At 32.2% G+C, this 20,044-nt stretch overlaps 1 protein-coding gene and 1 pseudogene across 2 annotated transcripts in view; both read right to left on the reverse strand.

Annotated features, from left to right (window-relative positions):
- Nucleotides 1–20,044, reverse strand: part of ATRNL1 (attractin like 1) — a 1,271,094-nt gene that overhangs the window by 1,103,918 nt on the left and 147,132 nt on the right. For both annotated transcript variants that reach the window (XM_074233580.1, XM_074233579.1), the window contains exon 10: nt 7,566–7,720. In XM_074233580.1, the coding sequence (XP_074089681.1) occupies nt 7,566–7,720 (155 nt within the window). The remainder of the gene's footprint in view (nt 1–7,565; nt 7,721–20,044) is intronic.
- Nucleotides 15,743–20,040, reverse strand: LOC141521246 (cytochrome c, somatic pseudogene; annotated as a pseudogene).

The following is a 20,044-nucleotide window of genomic DNA, read 5'->3' on the forward strand; positions in this document are numbered from 1 at the left end:
ATATAATACACTGTCTACAAAAAAGAAACCACATTTGAAGCAGAGAGATATGCACAGAGTAAAGGTAAAAGGCTAGAGCAGAATATACTATGTTTCAGCTGAAGTAAAAATATCAGGATTAGCAATGAAAATAAAAGCAAAAATAGATCTAATTAATTAAAAGAGATATAGATGGAAGCTACATCTTACTAAAAGGTACCATAGATGATAAAGTAAAAGTTGTACTAAACAAATATGCACCATATCATATAGCATCCAAATTTCTAGAGCTAAATTAAGTTACAGGAAAACAAAGACTCTAAAACTATACTAAACATTATAAATAAGAAAAAAGCTCAGGAGGTAAGAGAACTTTAGAAAAGTTGAAAATGATAGCCCTCTAGAGTCTAAATGCAGATAGAAAGGAATATACCTTTTTCTCAGGATTGCATGGCTCCTATCAAAAAGCTAATCACGTATTAAGGTACAAGAATCTTACCATCAAGTGCAGAAAGGCAGAAATATTAAATGCATCCTTTCAGATTATGATGCAATAAAAATTATGTGTTATAAAGAGCCATGGAAATATAGAACAAAAATTCATTGGAAACTAAGTAACCTAATTTTAAGGAATGAGTAGTCAAACAACAAATAATAAAAATAACCAATAATTTCATCCAAGACTATGTAAATAATGATAAAACCTGACAAAATATAGGAAAGGCAGCCAAAGCAGTTCTTAGGGAAAATTTTATATCTCTAAATGCTTACATGAATAAGAGAATGAATGAATGACTTGGGCATGAAATTTAAAATACTAGAAAAAAGAAAAATTAAAAGTGCCCAATTAAAAATCAAATGAGAAATTCTAAAAATCAAAGAAAAAGAAAAGAATAATAAAATTGAAAGAAAACTATTGAAATATTAAATGAAACTGAGTTGACTTTATGGAAAAAGTATAAAATAAATAAACCATTGATTAATTCAATTTAAAAAAGAAACAAGAAAATCAAATTACCAGTATTAAAAATGAAAAGAGTGGATTCATCACCAATGAAAAAGGAACTTAATGCCAATAAATCTTACAATCTAAATGAAATGGATGAATATTTACAAAAATATAAATTTTCCAGATTAATAGGAGATGAAATAAAATACATAAATAACCCCTTTTAGAAAAAGAAATTGAACAAGTCATCAGTGAACTCTCTAAGAATAAATCTCCAGGGTCTGATGGATTTACAAGTGAATTCTACCAAATACTGAAAGAACAATTAATTCCAATTCTAAATAAACCTTTTGAAGAAATAGGTGAAGAAGAAATTCTGCCAAATTATTTTTATGACATAAATATGGTACTGATATCTAAATGAGGAAGAGCCAAAAACCAAGAAAGAAAATTATAGAACAATTTCCTCAATGAATGTTGTCAGAAATTTAAATAAAATATTGTGCAAGAGAGTTCAACAATTTATCACCAAGACAATATACTATTATAAGGTTGGATTTATAATAGGAATTCAGGGATGCATCAATATTAGGAGAACAATAATCGACCATATCAATAAGAAAAACTGACAGAAATCATAGGATTATCTCAAAAGATGCTCGAAAAGCTTTTGACAAAATATAGCACTCATTCCTACTAAGACACCAGACAGCATATCAATAAATGAAGTTTTCTTTAACACGATAAGTAATATCTACCTTAAAGAATTAGTAAGCATTATACATAATGGTCATAAGCAAAAAGCATTAACAATAAGCTCAAGGGTAAAACAAGGATGCCCATTTTTAACCATTATTCAGTATTATATCAGAAATGTTAACTTTAGCAATAAAAGAAGAAAAATAAATTGAAAGAATAAAAAATAGGAATGAGTAAACAAAACTCTTACTCTTTGAAGCTGATATGAAGCTATACTTAGAGAACACCAGAAATAAAAAAAAAATTACTTGAAGCAATTAACAAATTTAGCAAAGTTGCAGATATAAAATAAACTTACATAAATCAGAAACATTTATTGATATTACCAACAAAGCAAAGCAGCAAGAAATAGAAAGAGAAATCCCATTTAAAGTAACTGTATACAATATAAAATACTTGGGCTGCAATGCACCGGCCCTGGAGTCAGAAGTACCTGAATTCAAATCTGACCTCAGACACTTAATAATTACCTAGCTGGGTGACCTTGAGCAAGTCACTTAAACCCACTGCCTAGCAAAAAAAAACTAAAAAATTAAATTAAATACTCAGGCGTCTACTTGCCAAAACAAAAACAGAAATTATATGAACACAATTTTCAAACACTTTTCACATAAATTAAGTCAGCTCTAAACAACCAGAAAAATATCAGTTGCTCATGGATAGGCTGAGCTAATAAAATAAAAATGTAATTTACCTAAATCAATCTACTTATTCAGTGCCATACTAATCAAAATACCGAAAATTATTTTAGATAGCAAGAAAAATAGAAACAAAATTCATCTGGAGGAATAAAGATCAAAAATGTCAAGAGAATTAATGAAAAATGTGAATGAAGGTGGACTAAATAAATGTAACAGATCTAAAAATATATTCTAAAATGGCAGTCATCAAAACTATATGCTACTTGTCATAAAATAAATTGGTGGATCAATGAACTATATTAAGAACAAAAGAAACAAGTTAAAGACTAGTAATCTACTGTTTGATAAACTCAGGCTCCAGTTTCTGGACTAAGAATTCACTATTGGACTAAAACTGTAAAATAGTATGGTAGAAATTAGGCTTAGACTAATATTTTATACACTGTACCAAGATGATGTCAAAATAAGTACATGATTTAGACATAAAGGATTATACCATAAGTCATTTGGAACACAGTGACTAGTTTACCTGTCATATTTACGGAGAGAGGAAGAATTTGTGATCAGTCAAGAAATAGAGAATATTATAAAATGTGAAATGGATAATTTCTGTTACAATAAATTAAAATGTTTTTGTACAAGCAACACCAATGCAGCCAATATTAGACAGAAAACTGAAAGCTAAGGAACAATTTTTATAGCCACTGTTGCTGATAAAAAGCCTCATTTCTAAAATATATAGAGTAATGAGGCAAATTTATAAGAATACATTATTCCCCAATTGATAAACTAGTTGAAGGATATGAATGGGTAGATTTCAGATGATGAAATTAAAGCTATCTATAGTCACATGAAAAATGTACTAAATCATTATTGATTAGGGAATTTCTAATTAAAATAACTCTGAGGTATCAGGTTGGCTAAAATGACAGAAGAGAAAAATGATAAACACTAGAGAGGAAATGGGAAAATTGGGACATAATTACATTGTTAATGAAGTTGTGAACTAATCAAAACCATTCTGGAGAGCAATTTGAAACTATGCCCAAAGGGTCATACCCTTTGATCCAGCAATACCACTACCAAGTCTGTATCACAGAGATCATAAAAAATAGAAAAGAACACACATATACACAAATATGCATAGCAACTCTGTTGGTGGTGGCAAAGACTTGCAAATTGAGAGAATGAACAAGTTGTAGTATGTGAATGTAATAGAATACTACCATTCTGTAAGAAATTATGAATAGATAGATTAAAGGAAAAGCTGGGAAGTCTTACATGAACTGATGCTGAAGGAAGTGAGAAAAACCAGAACACTGAAGACATGAATAATAACATTATGAGATGCTCAACTATGATATACTCAGCTTTTCTCAACAATTCAATGATCATAGATAATTATAAAAAGGTTTATGATGGAATATATCATACAATCCAAAGAAAAAAATTATGGAATCTGAATGTAGATTTAAGCATACTATTTTCATTTTTTAAATTTTGTTTTTTCTTTCTGTTGGTTTTCCCTGCTGTTCTAATTCTTCATTAACAACATAAATAATTTGAAGATGTATTTAGCATTATTGTACACTTGTACAACCTATATCAGATTGATTGAGGAGGAGAAGGGAGGTAGAGAATTTTGAACTTAACATCCTACAAAAAAGAATGTTTAAAAACTCTCAACATGTAATTCTAAAAAAAAAGAGAGGTAAAAGAAAAAAATAAAAATCTGTAACCCACTTTTTAATAATCACCAAACTGAATGCTCAAAAATATTAAAAGTTATATTTCAGAATTTCAGGGGAGGGGGCAGCTAGGTGGTGCAGTGGATAGAATACCAGTCTTGGAGAACCTAAATTCAAATCTGGCCTTGGATTAATTACCTAGCTGTGTGACCTTGGGCAAGTCACTTAAACCCATTGCCTTGCAAAAAAGAAAAAAGAAAAGAAATTCATAGGACTAACTCAGAGAAATTAGTTTTCCTCACTCTTTATAGGTTAGTTATTTAGCAAATTTCCAGAAGACAATTTTCAATAATAAAAATCTTTTTGACTGTGAAATAGATATTAAGATTGATTTCTAAATATAAGAAATAAATTCAAGAAAATAATATTCAAAAATCCAACATTTTCCTAGATTGTGAATCTCATATTTAAATGTTTTATCCTTTACAGACAATTTAAAACAATAGCCCACATTTTGTACAGAAACTGATGCTATAAATCATCATACTGAATCAATTTAGAAAACTCAAAAAATTAAATAATATTCATCATGATGAATTTACTAGGAAAGTATAACACATTTCAAAAGATATTGAGCTATTTCAACATATATAATGCTGCTATACACCAAAATGAATATTTACAACATTCTCATTTTACCCCAAAATTACTAGGATATTCTGTTTCATGAGTATTCTAGGGAAGGTATTTCATGAAAATTTTTCTAGGACTAACTAGAAGAGTCAAGCAACATGAAATGCATTTTTTTTCCTAGCAAAACTCATTTTAGTTGACTTTATATTTATTCCTCATTTTAGCAATAGTTTGGTGTTGAGGCTCTGGAAAACCAGCTATTTGCAGGAAACTTAAGAAGACCAATTTTTCATTTAATTGTCAAAATATTTCAAAAAGAAGATAAAATTCAATACTTCAGACTTTAAAAATGATGAAATCTATATGTGTGTTTAAATGCTTATCACCTGAAAAAATATATATAAATACATATGTATATACATATACATACATACACACAAAACCAGATTTTTAAATAGGCTTAATCTTTTTTATTATGAATTTCTATTCATATAAATACATGATACATTAAAGAGTAAAATTATGGCTACATTTTTAAATGATTAAAACAATCAACGATTCCAATTCAAGTAATGTCTTAAGTTGTATCATGTCCTTGTGCTATTAAAAAGAAAAAAATCCCTAATTAAATGAAATGTGCTATTTTTTAATTTCCATCAAAACAACATATATTTTAGAATCAGAAATCAAATGTTTAACTTCTTCATAAAAACAATAACTCAAATATTTCCTTAAATTCTGCTTAAATACTTTTTAACTCTCAAACCGTGCTATTTATAAAACTAATCCTTTTAACACTAATCTCTAGCAGATAATACTTTTAATATTCAACATGTTTTTAGAATAAAGAAATTAATAAAAATTAATAAAAATATAGACACTACAAAGAAAAACATCATTGAGAAAAATACTTTGTACAAAAATTATCTTTCATTATATTTTACTTACTACTTTTTTTACTCCTCCCCAACCTTCTAATAACTTTATAAAGCTTTACCTTAATTTTTAAAAAAAAAGTCATTTCTACTACCTTATACCTCTCAGACTGGCCAATATGACCAGAAAGGACAATGATCGATGTCGGAAGGAATGTGGGAAATCTGGGACACTAATACGTTGTTGGTGGAGCTGTGACTTCATCCAACCTTTCTGGAAAGCAATTTGGAATTATGCCCAAAGGGCAACAAAAATGTGCATACCTTTTGATACAACAATACCACTACTGGGTCTATACCCTGAAGGGATGATGAAAAAGAGTAAAAACATCACTTGTATAAAATATTCATAGCAGCCCTGTTTGTGGTGACAAAGAATTGGAAATTAAGTGAATGTCCTTCAATTGGGGAATGGCTTAACAAACTATGATATATGTATGTCAAGGAACACTATTGTTCTATTAGAAACCAGGAGGGATGGGAATTTAGAGAAGCCTGGAAGGATTTGCATGAACTGATGCTGAGTGAGATGAGCAGAACCAGAAAAACATTGTACACACAACAGCAACACGGAAGTGCTGATCAACCTTGATGGACTTGATCAGTGCAACAATCAGGGATAATTTTGGGGTATCTGTGATGGATACCATCTGTATCCAAAGAAAGAACTGTGGAGTTTGAACAAAGACCAAAGACTATTACCTTCAATTTGGGGGGAAAAACCACATTATTTTATGTAATTTTGCTATCTCTTATACTTCATTTTTCTTCCTTAAGGATATGATTTCTCTCTCCTCACATTCAGCTGAGATCAATGTATACCATGGGAACAATGTAAAAACTAACAGACTGTCTTCTGTGGGAGGTGGGGGGAGGGAACCAAGAATAGGGTAACAATTATAAACTCAAAACAAATAAAATCTTTCTTTAAAAAAAAGTTTTTTCTCCTTTTATTGGTGTTCACATTTCTTTTTTCTTATGTTCTCATATTCTTATAACACTTTATTATGGATTTAGCTTTGAGGAAGTAAGTGCAAACTACAATCAGATATAAATCTACATGTATCCTAAAATATGTAATTGCTTACATTAATTCTATAGGGCTTCCAACAAACAATTTATAGATACCATATTTAAACCTCTATTTTTTAATTACCCATAATACTTCCCCAAACTTCTGACCAGCATAAAGTATATGATAGTACCTTACCTCCCTTACCATGATATTCAGGAAGAACTCACACTGGACATAATATGTTAAGGATCTTTTAAATTTTATTTCCCCATTATTCTTCTTATCCTTGACCTTAATATTTGGAGACTAGATTCTCATTTATAACCTCCCACTGAAATGATTTTGAAAATCATAACTAACATATGTTTGTGCATGTGTGTGTATATAATTCCATCACAGATTTCTGATTTTTTAGAAAAACATTAAAATTATCTACTGTTTGATTTTAAGTTGTAGTTTTTCTTTTTGTATTTTATTTTAGCTTAATTTTTTTTACCCCAGCTACATGCAAAAGCAAGTTTTAACACTTACTTTCAAAACCTTGAATTTCAAATTCTCTCCCTTCCTCCCACCCACTCCTTCTCTATTGAGAAAGCAACTTATTCAGTATGTTAAAAATGTGCAGCCATGAAGCACATTACTACAATAGTCATGTTGTAAAAGTAAACATAATCATCACCGCCACCACCACCCCCCACAAAGAAAGAGAAACCTCAAGAAAAATAAAGTGGAAAAAAAAGTGTGCTTCAGTCTGTATACAGACACCATCAACTCTTTCTTTGGGATGGATAACATTCTGTATCATAAGTCTATCAGTGAAATTGTTTCAATATTTTTTTCCACAGCTTCTATTGCTAATTGTATTTCCCTGCATCCTAGTCCCCCACCTCTATTACCATCTGACTTAATAAGGAAGCATTAAAATTATCTACTTGGGAACTGAACAGTTTCCAAACATATACATACCTATATCATATGCCAGGAAATCAGCAGAAAAGCATTTTGCACCATTACTCAAGGAAGTATCATTATGGGTGTTTCCTCCAAAAATGAGCATAGCTCCATTAATTAGGACAGCTGAATGAAGATATCTGGCAAACCCACTTTCTTTCAAAATAGTCCTATAGGATAGAATTTTGAAAATAATTACAAAAGATATAAAGGTATCTTGGACAATCACCTAATTTTTATGCATGGTTTTTAGTTGAATTTCAAAATTCAGTAATCTATTTTCAGCTGTCCCTACAATTCATATTGATGACTCTGAAGGGTCTAATGTCATCTTACTTTATTTTCTTCAGTGAATCATGAAACTGTGAATCATGTAATAAAGTACTTGGAGTTCCAAACAGAAAAGGTGTCAGATAACAAAACTATTATTAATTTTATAATACTTTATGTCTTAAACAGATTTTTCCAATTGCAAAATGAAACTGTCAAGAAATTTAAGTGGATATTAACAGTAACAATAGTTTAAGCTTTAAATATGCAAAATGTCAGTTAGTTAAATAGCAAATGTTAGTTTATATTTCAATTTACTGCCTATGACACTAAAAAAGTATCAAGTAACTACTTAGGAAAATACTTTAACATGGAAAGTTTAAATAAATAAATACATTTTTTTTAAATTTTATTTAAGACAATGGGGTTAAGTGACTTGCCCAAGGTCACAAAGCCAGGCAATTATTGTATCTGAGGCCAATTTAAACTCAGGTCCTCCTGATTCCAGAGCTAGTGCTCTATACACTGTACCACCAAACTGCCCCAAATAAATACATTATTTCTGCCTATTAAAGATAATCAGGAAATAAAATACTGAAATATAAATATATTGTCAAAAATATTTTTATTTTGCTAAAATGATACAGTAATTCAATACATTAAATGTTTTCAATGTCTAGTATTTTCAAGGTACTGTGTCAAAAATAATTGCAATATTATAAATAAGAATTTGACTTTCAAAATTGCCAATGAAACAATCAATGTAAAATAAAGGAAGGATAATAATCTTTGGCACTGTCCTTAAAAAAACCAATTTCCTTATCTTGTTAAATAAGGGAGCTTTTCTATAAGATGATCTCAAAGAGCCCTTGCAGTTCTAAAAGCCATGTTCTTATAACTCATTAATGAGAACGGGGAAGGAGGGAAAGGATGGTTTTGTAATAAAGTTTATATTTTCACAGAAAATTTCTACCCTGAATGTTATAGCACTCCTTGAAAAAATTCAAACCATGAAGCTCTGATAACAAAACAAAATTTTAAAGTATACACTTCAGAGAATTCCAAGACATGAAATTTGAATTCAAAATTTCATAATTTTAGCTATAATGATTTCTAAATATCTTCTCTCAAAGTTATAGTATTTTTTCTCTTCAAAGGGGAAAAAGAGTAAAATGTTTAGATTTAGCAGAGGAAAAAGAAGAAAAAATAAGGGGCAATAAAATAAATCATTATGTATTCAATCAAAGATTTGAACCAATGGAAATTTAAGCTTTAAGAAAAGAAGCATGAACCATAAAGAAATTTATTTTAATAATTCAAAAATTATCTATTAAATAGTAAATATCACCAAAGATATTTTACCTACTTTGAAGCTAAAAGTACACAACTGAGGAATACATTCAACTACTGATTTACTGGATTTTTGTTAATAGCTAAAATTCTAAGCTGTATTAAAATATTCCGACCATTAGGAAGAAAAATCATAAAATTCCTACTTAGAAATGTTTTTAAATAAACTAAAACAAGATTTAGATAAAAGACATCATTACAAACAACTTGAACTTTTGGAAAAATAAAAAGAATGAAATTTCATAATTTTTTCATCAATTTTATTGTTATATTTTTATTATGGTTTTAGGAAAGCTGAGAATGAATACATTGTTTTTATATATGTGTGTGTGTGTACTAAAATATGATTTTTTCAATATTAAATCATTATGATTATTGCTATCAGACCCTAACATCAATGCTTGAAGGTTTTCCATAACATGGCAACAACAATCACAATTTAGGCAAAGAACTTAAAATAGTTTAATTAAAAAATATTTTATCAGGGCAGCTAGGTGGCACAGTGGATAGAGCACCAGACCTGGAGTCAGGAGTACCTGAGTTCAAATCCGGCCTCAGATGCTTAATAATTACTTACCTGTGTGGCCTTGGGCAAGCCTCTTAACCTCATTGCCTTGTAAAAACTAAAAAAAATAATAAAAATAAAAAATAAAAAATATTTTATCATAATAAGCTATTATACCATAGTTATGATACAAAAAATGAAAAATGCATTCTGAAATAAAAGAAATCATAAAATAATAAAAATAAAAGTTTTGATCTTCACAAAATGTCTAGTGCTTTTAAAATTATCAAATAAAAGATAAGGTACATTCAAACAAGAGAACAATAGATAGCTATTAATGCAAGATAGTGAGATTGAATTAAATAAAATTAATGACACTATAAATAAGAATTGAAATATAAAATATAAACATTCTAAAGAAGCTTAAATTAAATACAACATAACTAAAACCCCATAAGTTACAGTTATTGACAATTAGTGGGAAATAAATCTTAATTATCTGAAAATATATTTATCACTTAATTGGTAAAATTGAACTGGAAAATTTTTCTGTATGACTCATAACATTTTCTCATTATTTTTCTATGTGAAACCAACTCCAAAAATAAAAAATTCTAAGACTTGAAGCTGTTAATAAAATCTTTCACTTTAATTATGCCTATAAAAATCCAATACCTTTTATAAATATATATATATATAACTGATGCTTCTAGACATGACAGCTTTGTACATTCCTTTTCAAATCAGCATTTAACAATCACACCAGTACTTTGGCATAGAACACGGTTGGTTCTTGTCCTTCCTTATCAAAGAAGACTGTTTGAAACAAATTATAGTGTGTCCAACTGCAGCTGATCAGACCAAAAGGTTTTAAATGCCCTACCACAGGTCGGGCACAAATAGTTCATGTGAACACTTGGGGTGCTCACTCTAAACTTATGTATGTCACATTTCCTTTTAGCTGTTTCAATTCTACCTCCCTCTTAGAGTGCAGCACCCTCTGATAAGGATATGCCATGGCTGGGTGGTCCTGTGCCAGTATCTCCCATGCAGTACAATTAATTCTAAAGTTCTTAAAGGATACCTTCAAGGTTTATGTTATCACTTTTTCTCACCCCCCCACTTTGAGAGCTTGTTCTGTGTGAGTTCTATATAAAACAATATTTTTGGCAAGTGTACTTGTGGAATTTTAACAATGTGTCCAGCTTGTCATATTGCACTCTGTAGTAATATTGGAATGCTAGTTCAAGAAAGGACCTCAGTGTCTGGTATCTTCTCCTTCCAGGTTCTTTTCAGAATCTTCCTAAGACAATTTAAATGGAAGCAACTCAGTTTCCTGATATGGTGCTGGTAGACCATCCAGGTTTCACAGGTACATAGCAATAATATCAGCACAACAGCTCTGCAGATTTTCAGTTTGGTGGTCAGTCTAATATTTCTTCTCTCCCACACTTTTTTTGGAGCCTCCCAAATCCTGAGCGTGTGTTATTCTCATTGTCAATATGTACCTCCCTAGAATGGACACAGAACATGTTCACAGTACTCAAAACTTTCCCATTTGCTGAAATTGATGGTTCTACATTGGATGGTGTGGTGCTGGCCAATGGAGCACCTATGTTTTCTTAGTTTTAATTGTTAGACAAAAATTAGCACAAGTAGCAGAAAATCAATCCATAGTTTATTACATCTCAGCTTCCAAGGTTACATTGAGTATACAATCATCTGCAAACAGAAGATCATGCACCAACACCCCCTCCACTTCGGTCTTGGCTTGTGGCCTTTTCACATTGAAGAATTTACCATTAGTGTGGTAGCTGCACTTGATGCTGTGTTCATTCTCAGTGAAAGTATTTGATAACATGACTGAACACATCATGCTAAAAAGGATAGGAGTGGGGGCAGCTAGGTGGCACAGTGGATAGAGCACTGGCCCTGGAGTCAGGAGTACCTGAATTCAAATCTAGCCTCGGACACTTAATAATTACCTAGCTGTGTGGCCTTGGGCAAGTCACTTAACCCCATGGCCTTGCAAAAACTGGAAAAAAAAAGCATAGAAGCAAGGACACATACTTGTTTCTTTACCATTGGTGACTGGGAAATCATGAGATTTCCCATGAGATTTCTCATGAGATTTCTCAATATCCACTATTGAGAACTCAGGCATTCATGCTGTCATGAAATTGATGTACAATACTGATGAACTTCTCCAGGTAATCAAATTTTTACATAATCTGCCATAAGCTTTCATGACTGACAGCATCAAAGACATTACTTATATCTGTAAATGTTATATTAAGAACATCTGTTCTGCTTCTGGCATTTTTCCTGGAGTTATCAGGCAACAAACACCATATCAACTGTTCCTCAACATTTTCTGAAGCCAGACTGGTTATCAGGGAGTTGAGCACCTTCTAGGTGAGAAAGATTGGCAAAAATATTGCCGGAAATTACTAAAAGAGAAATTCCTTTGTGATTGCCACAGGACAATCTATTCCCTACATCTTTTTAGAGCTGGATGATGGAGGCATCCTTAAATTCTTGGGGAATAACCTCTTCATGCCATTTAACCTAGAAAATTTCAGCCAATTTTTTGAATGAGCAATGGAGTCCCTACCTTGTAGATCTCAACTGGAATAGAATCAGCACCAGGTGCTTTGCCACTTGAAAGGAGCCTAATGACATTCAAAACCTCTTCTTCAATTGGAACTCCAACTAAAGACTGATTGACTTCAACTTGAGGTAAATGGTCATTGGCTTCTGCAATAATTAATGATGGTCTGTAAAGAACACTATGAAAGTGTTCAGCCCATCTCTCTAGGTTCATGTTCCTGTTGTTAATCAGTGAGTATCTATCAGCACTGAGAGGCTGAGATGACCTATAATTAGCCTTCAGGACATCATAAAAGAACTTTGGTTTGCTATTATCTACAAAACTGAATTTCATCTGCCTTTTTACTGGGCCAAGAGTCCTGCATCTCTCTAAGCTTCACTTGCACTTTATTTTTGATGGAATTAAATGATGCTGTCTTAGAAATGAACTATCCAGCTGGTAAACCCTATAGAGTTCTCCTTTTTCATTTAGCACCTTCTATATTTCCCCATTATTTCCATCAAACCAGTCTTGTTGTTTGTGAGTGTTCTGACACAGATAAGCAAATGCAATGCTCTCTAAAAGCTTCCCACTTTTTCCTGCTAACACTATGTATTAGCTCAGTTTTTCTTACAAGTTAGCAATAAACTGTTCCCTCTCAGAGAGACATTCTAATTTCCTGATAATTATTCTTCTAGTCATCATTTTGCTTTGGTTCATCACTTTGGTTGAATGTAAATATTTAGCTTGGAGAGGATGAGTCTGAGATCAGTTCAGCACTCTGCACTACACATTGCTTTCGTCATACTCACATCCTGTCTGTTTTGTCTCCTTACAATCATATAGTCTATTAGATGCCAGTGTTTGCCATGAAGATGCATCCAGGAAGTTTTATTGCACTTAGGTCAACAGAAGACAGTGCTTTTGATGAGAACGTCATGAGATGCACAATTCTTCAGTAGTAGGTGACCACTGCTGTTGCTATTTCCAACTCCATTTCTCCCAAGGACTCCCTGTCATGTCTGATAATTTGAACATACTGTAACATTAAAGTCACCCAGAATTATAAACTTATCCTCTTTTGATACATTGTTGATGAGGATCTTCAGGTCTTCATAAAACTTTTTCTTTGACTTCATCAGGGTTTGTCATGGTGGGAACATACTAATGATGCTTACTAATGATGGTGGCATGACTGTTTTCTGGAAGTGGCAGTCTCATGGTCATGAACCTGCTATTCACTTTTTTTTAAAACATTCTCTTTTGGTAGGCATAGAATTTAGGTAATAATTGAATGCACAACATTGATCAAAATATTTATAACCAAGAACACATCTATAGGTTTATCATTTGTCTGTTTGTATCTTATTGTTCTATAATACTACCTTTTCCCAAAACGTTGGAAATTTCCTTCACCTTGACAGAGGGCAAAATGGATTAGAAAACTGGATCTGGAATCAGGAACATGTGAGTTCCAATCCAGCTTCAGATACTTAAACAGTTGTGCGACCCTAAGCAATTCACTTAATCTGCTTTCCTCATTTGTTTATCTGCAAAATCTAAGAAGATCAACTGAGTAATAATTGAAAATGTTTTACAAAGTGCCTGGCACATAGCATGTGCTACATAAATGTCAGCTATAATTATTATTATTATTATTATTATTATTATTATTATTATTATTATTATTAAACTATATAGCTATTCTGATCAATAAAATGGTACAAGACAATTTTGAATGACTTATGATGAAAATGATATCAGAAAAAACTAATGGAATCTATGTGCAGATAGAAGTATAGTTATTTCACTTATTTTTCTTGCTTTTTGCAACATAATATGGAAATGCTTTTGCATGATTTCACATGTATAATTGATATCACATTCCTTGCCTTCTCAATGTGTGGGGGAAGGGACTGAAAGGAGGAAGAGAATTTGGAACTAAAAAAATTTTAAGTGATTGATAAAAAAATAAATATTTTTCAAACTATATAAAATATAAATGTACTCTAAATTATTTTTAATTTTTCCAAATGCTTCTAAGTTAAAATACATATTATTGTAACATTTATAAAACACTTTAGGACAACTAGGTGGCGCAGTGGATAAAGCACTGGCCCTGGAGTCAGGAGTACCTGGGTTCAAATCCAGCCTCAGACACTGTGTGGCCTTGGGCAAGCCACTTAACCCCATTTGCCTTACAAAAAACCTAAAATAAATAAAAATAAAAATAAAAAATACTTTAGTCACAAGATTTATCAAATTTACATCACTGCACTCATATTTACCTTAAAAATGCATTTTAAAGAACATAGTTTTAGAGATATTCATATCTCTAATTCATATACTTCAGAAAACCATTTACCTATTTTAGTTAAAACAGTAGGGAAATTTTGACATCTTCCATAGTACTACAATCTTCCAAAAAAAAAACCCTAGCATTACTTTTTAATTTTTAAATTTCATTTTAAAAATAAGACAATGGTAACAGTAGCTAGTTTTTACTGCCTACTGTTTTACTTTTATGGTGATTCCAATTTTTTTGTTTTGTTTTGTTTTTAGTTTTTTTCAAAGGCAAATGGAGTTAAGTGGCTTGCCCAAGGCCACACAGTTAGGTAATTATTAAGTGTGTGATGCCGGATTTGAACTCAGCTACTCCTGATTCCAGGGCTGGTGCCCTATCCACTGCGCCACCTAGCCACCCCTGGTTCCAATTTTTTTGAAAAAAATATATATATATAATTGCCTTAAGTTAGTGGTATTTAAAACAGACTAAGGTAAATCTAAATCACTCGTGGTTAATTCCTGATTGGTGAGAAGAAAATATCTTCTGAAGTGGATTACATTATTTGAAGTTATAATTATGCAAAATAAGGTAATTGTATTCTGTCCAATGGAAATGTACAGCATAAATTCAAATAATGCAAACCACTTTATGAAATTCATTATTCACACTAATCCAAAACTAGTTACATTTCTTTTTTTTTATATTCACAAATGTTTAATTGTTGAATCAAGTTTTGGGGGTGACCATGTATGCACTAATGGCACATCTCCATACAACTGAATCCTCCAAGTGCATTAAGTTTTAAATATGGCTACAGATGTAGTACTAATGGTACATCCCTAAACTGGACTCTCCAAGTGAATATATCACTGCTATTCACATACTGAGAACATGTCTGTAATCTTTCAATTCAACAGGTCTTCAAAACAGATACTTAGCAAGTCAGGAGATCCTATCTCCAACTGAACTCCAGCAGGGATGGGATGATCTTTACTCAAGTCCTTAGACAATACACTGAAATGCCTTTCAACAAGTGAAAGGCAGTATTTAATGAAATCATTGTAATTAAGTTACTTATGCACAAAGTTAGGGAACTTAAGATGGACTCAATAGGACTGGCCTTTGGACAGGCTGGGGCATAACCCCCCCCCCCCGAACAATTCCCCCACCCCCCCCCAAAACCCGTAACAGGTAAAAGTCATATGAAATTATTAAGTAGGCTTTCCCCAGAGTTTGATGAAAGAAGCCAAATTTAATTAAAACTTTTCTAAGACGTGGGGCACAGGCACCTAGCCCTTGCTTTAAAAAAAATAGTTGCCTAAATCTTTTAAAATAAACATTCAAGTGTGACAGCTTGGTTGTGATAGAAACAGAGAGAAGGGAGATTTCCTATCTAACCCCAAGCCTACCTAATCTGCATAATTTCTCTATTCGAACAGCCATTTATGATCAAAATGCTCAGGGCGATGAGACCAATTAAATAGGGCCGTTATGGTACACGTACAAAAAGGAAAGGAGTCTCCTGGGCTGCTTTGGACAATAAATAAGGCGGCAGCGCGGCTACTCGTTGGTGCCCTTCTTCAGGTAGGCTATCAAGTCGGCCTGCTCGCCCTTCTTCTTGATGCCCGCGAAGATCATCTTGGTGCCCGGGATGTACTTCTTGGGGTTCTCCAGGTACTCCATCAAGGTGTCCTTGCCCCAGGTGATGCCTTTGTTCTTGTGGGCGTTGGTGTAGGAGAAGCCGGCGGCCTGGCCCATCTTGCGGCCGAACAGCCCGTGCAGGCTGGGGCCGGTCTTGTGCTTGCCACCCTTCTCCAGCGTGTGGCACTGGGAGCACTTCTGCACAAAGATCTTCTTGCCCTTCTCCACGTACCCCATGGCGGCCCAGTCCCCGGTCCCGCCGCTGCGCCCGGCGCTGCCTCTGCCAACTAGTTACATTTCTTAATATTCTAAGTGATTTTTGCTCAGAGTAAAACAAATAAAGTCTAGGGCAAATACTATGTCAAAGAGGAAAATATTTTAAGAGAGATCTTGATTTTGAAAGAGTTAAGTTTTTTTATAGTCCATTTGTGTATTAGACTCACAGCATTGCAAAACTTTAAGTACACTATAACTGAGAATACAATGATAGTAGAAAAGATAATTTATACACTGGCCTTCATTAGTAATTTAAGGTTCATTCCAAATGGGAAATAAAGTCACAATCTATGTTCCTAACATATTTTCTTTGAGATCTAGGAGCAAGTTACAACTATTATTCAGTCCAAACTTTCATATGACATGTCAAATATTACTTTTATCTTACATACTATAAAACCAAGGAACTTCCAACTTGAAACCAAAACTACAAGTCCAGTCTCAAATAAGTACTAATTAGGTGCCCTTGGTAAAATCAGTAAACTTCTCAGCATCCATAGATGATTCTCAAAAACAATCAATTGCAGAACAATTACACCTCATAAACATGCCAGAACCAGCTAATGATTATGCAAGATGTTGCTTTTTAATCTGCTGATAAGTAAAGCTCAAATGACAGATACATTATTTTATCTCTTTATATATGTTTTTCATTTTTAATATTTTATAATTGCATATAAACAATACTAATATTCATTTTCTAAAGTTTTTTTGTTAGAAATTCTCTCCCTCCTTCTGTCCCATCCCCTCTCCATGAGAAGGAAAGCAATTTGTTATAGTGTAGTCACACAAAATATATTTCCATATTTTCTATACTATGAAAGAAAACAGAGCCAAAAAATAATAAAATGAAAATATAAGTTTTTAAAAAAAATGCTTCAATTTGAAGATTCCATCAGTTTTTTTTTCCTGCAGGTAGATAGAATTTTTCATTATGAATCTTTCGGAATTGTCTTATATCATTGCACTGCTGAGAATAGTTAAGTCATTCTTAGTTGATCATCACACAATATTGCTGTTACTGTAAACAATGTTCTCCTAAGTTCTACTAATTTCACTTTGTATCCGTTCATGTAAGTCTTTTCAGATTTATTCATTTTTACAATCTTTTTCTTGACTTTTAACATAAGTTAGTCAGATTCTGCTCTTGGAGTGGAGAGGGTACAATGCAAAGCCTCAGATTTTCCATGCTGCTATTTTTTTAGAGTTAGTTCTAGGAAGTTATATGTTTTCAGTTCTTCTTAGGTAGTATGATGGTCTAATGTCCTAGTGGTACTCCTTGTCCTGGGACTGACACATAGAACAATTCAAGAGGACTGTACCCTGTGTCAGTAAAGAGTCCCCTTTAATCTCTTTCTGACAAGTTGTTCAACCCCCTCATCACCTATGTGATGAAAGTCATTGCTGCCAATTCAGCCACTTCCAAGGCCTTTTGTTGGTTTGCCAGGAGATTGACTTGCACTAGATTGTTGTTCACTCTCACTCTAATGAAACAGACCTTTCCTTTAATTCTTTTAAGTTGTCTTGGATTTGAAAACTATTTCACCCCATCCTTTGGTTCTTTCTGTCATTCCATAATTCATTTTTGAGGAGCTATTTTGAAGTTGTTTGGAGTGGAATTTGGGAGGGAACCAGTAAAACCCTGCCTTTATATTGCCATCTTAGTTCTACTTCGTATCAGGGGTTACTATGGTGAACTGAAAGAGGAATAGGGAACACATGATTTAGAAGTAGGAAATAAAAGTGGACTAGGAAAAAAAGTCCATGTGATTAAATAAGATTATGTAAATAACTATCACACTTAATTAAACTTTAAAAATTTAGTTACACCAGATCATTGATCATTAAGAACTCAAAGAAGCATAAGGTGCCTAAAAAAGAAGGAAGAATATTAATGACTATGTGTTTTCTAAAGGGAGAAGAAAAACTAGCACTGGAAACTACAAAACTAAACTTCAATGCCTATAACTATATAAAATGGAAAAATCTGATCAGAATCTTGCCCAAAATATAAACAGAGCTGCACAATCACAGTGGGTAGAAAATCTATTCTACCAGCCTAATTGCCTTCTACAATAGAGTAAGAGATCTCACAGATGATAACAAGAGGGAAGGAATGATCATTTATATAATATCTACTATGTTCCAGGCAATATACTAAGAGCTTTACAAATATTATCTAACTGATATTTATAATAACCCTGCAAGGTAGGTCCTGTTATTAAACCGATTACACAGGAATTTTTTTAGGAATTTGAAACAAAAAGAGGTCAAGTGATTTGCTCAGGATCATCCAGTTAGTAAACATCTAATGCCACACTTAAACTAGTGTCTTCTGACTCCAAGTTGTCTGTCCATTGTGTCACCTAAATATTTTTCATATTAGGAAAACTTTTAATTGTCTTATATTACATTTTTATCAATAATCTAAACAAATATGGAGTGCATGAGAATCACAAATATGACTCCAGTTAGAAAAGAATGAAGAGATTAAAGGAATAAGAATTATTAAATTTGAGGAAAAAGCTGACAGGTAACTTTTTTCTAGTGATCTCTAAATAGGCAGATCAGTAATGACAAACTCAGAAAGAGGAGCCACTTATCTATAGATAGGTATCACTGTGGCTGCATATATTAGCTTTGTTTTTAAATATAATGTTATGTGTGTTTTTATTTATTTCTTTAAATATTTCTCAATTACATTTTAATCTAGTTCTGTGGCACTGGGTTGCATGGGATCCATATATGTGGCACTTCTAGGTGTAGTCTAGGACAGGAGTTCTTATTCCTAGAATACTTTTAATTTAAATATGTTATAATATTGGTTACATGAGCTTTAAAAGGGACATCACTGAGTTATAGGTCCTATTCTTTGCTATGGAATATAAATGCATATTAAAATAGAAGGGGCCACAGAAAAGTATAAGAAAGAATTCACTATTTCCAAGACACCATTGGTTTTTCATCAACAGAAACAAGGAACTATGGGTAAAAACATGGAGAAAGAAGAAAAAAAATGCCTCAATTAGAATGCCAGGATTCAGGTTATAAGGGAATTCAAATGGAGAGTAATGGGATTTCAAGTAGCTAGGATACTTCTTAGTCACAGACCAAACCAGTAAATTGCTTGCCTTTTGAGACTGCTGCACCCATGCAGAGTCAGCTTTTTTTTAAACACAAAGAGGTCCAACATCAGTCCAGCAATCTTATTATCAAAATCCCATTTCAACTCTAAATCAATCTTGAATTAAGCAATTTAGTACTAAGATCAAAAAAGCAAGTTAAAATTTTCTATAGTCACAGCAATTTCTACATAGAATATGGCATTTCCCTTCTTTATATAAAATTTTTCCTTTTTTATGAATTAGTGGAAATCAATTCAAAGATTAACAAATTATAAAATATCATTTATCTGTTTTATATGAATAATATAGAATTATCTTAAAATATAGTGAAATACCACAGAATATCTAATTCATGCCACTATTATGTTTAAATGTAATATTAGTACTAATAATACATTTTCCCATTCCCTTTTCTTCCTTTCATTCTCCATTCCCCAATCATATTTACTT

Source organism: Macrotis lagotis, chromosome 4 (assembly GCF_037893015.1).
Source record: "Macrotis lagotis isolate mMagLag1 chromosome 4, bilby.v1.9.chrom.fasta, whole genome shotgun sequence".
In the NCBI taxonomy this organism is placed as follows: Eukaryota; Metazoa; Chordata; class Mammalia; order Peramelemorphia; family Peramelidae; genus Macrotis; species Macrotis lagotis.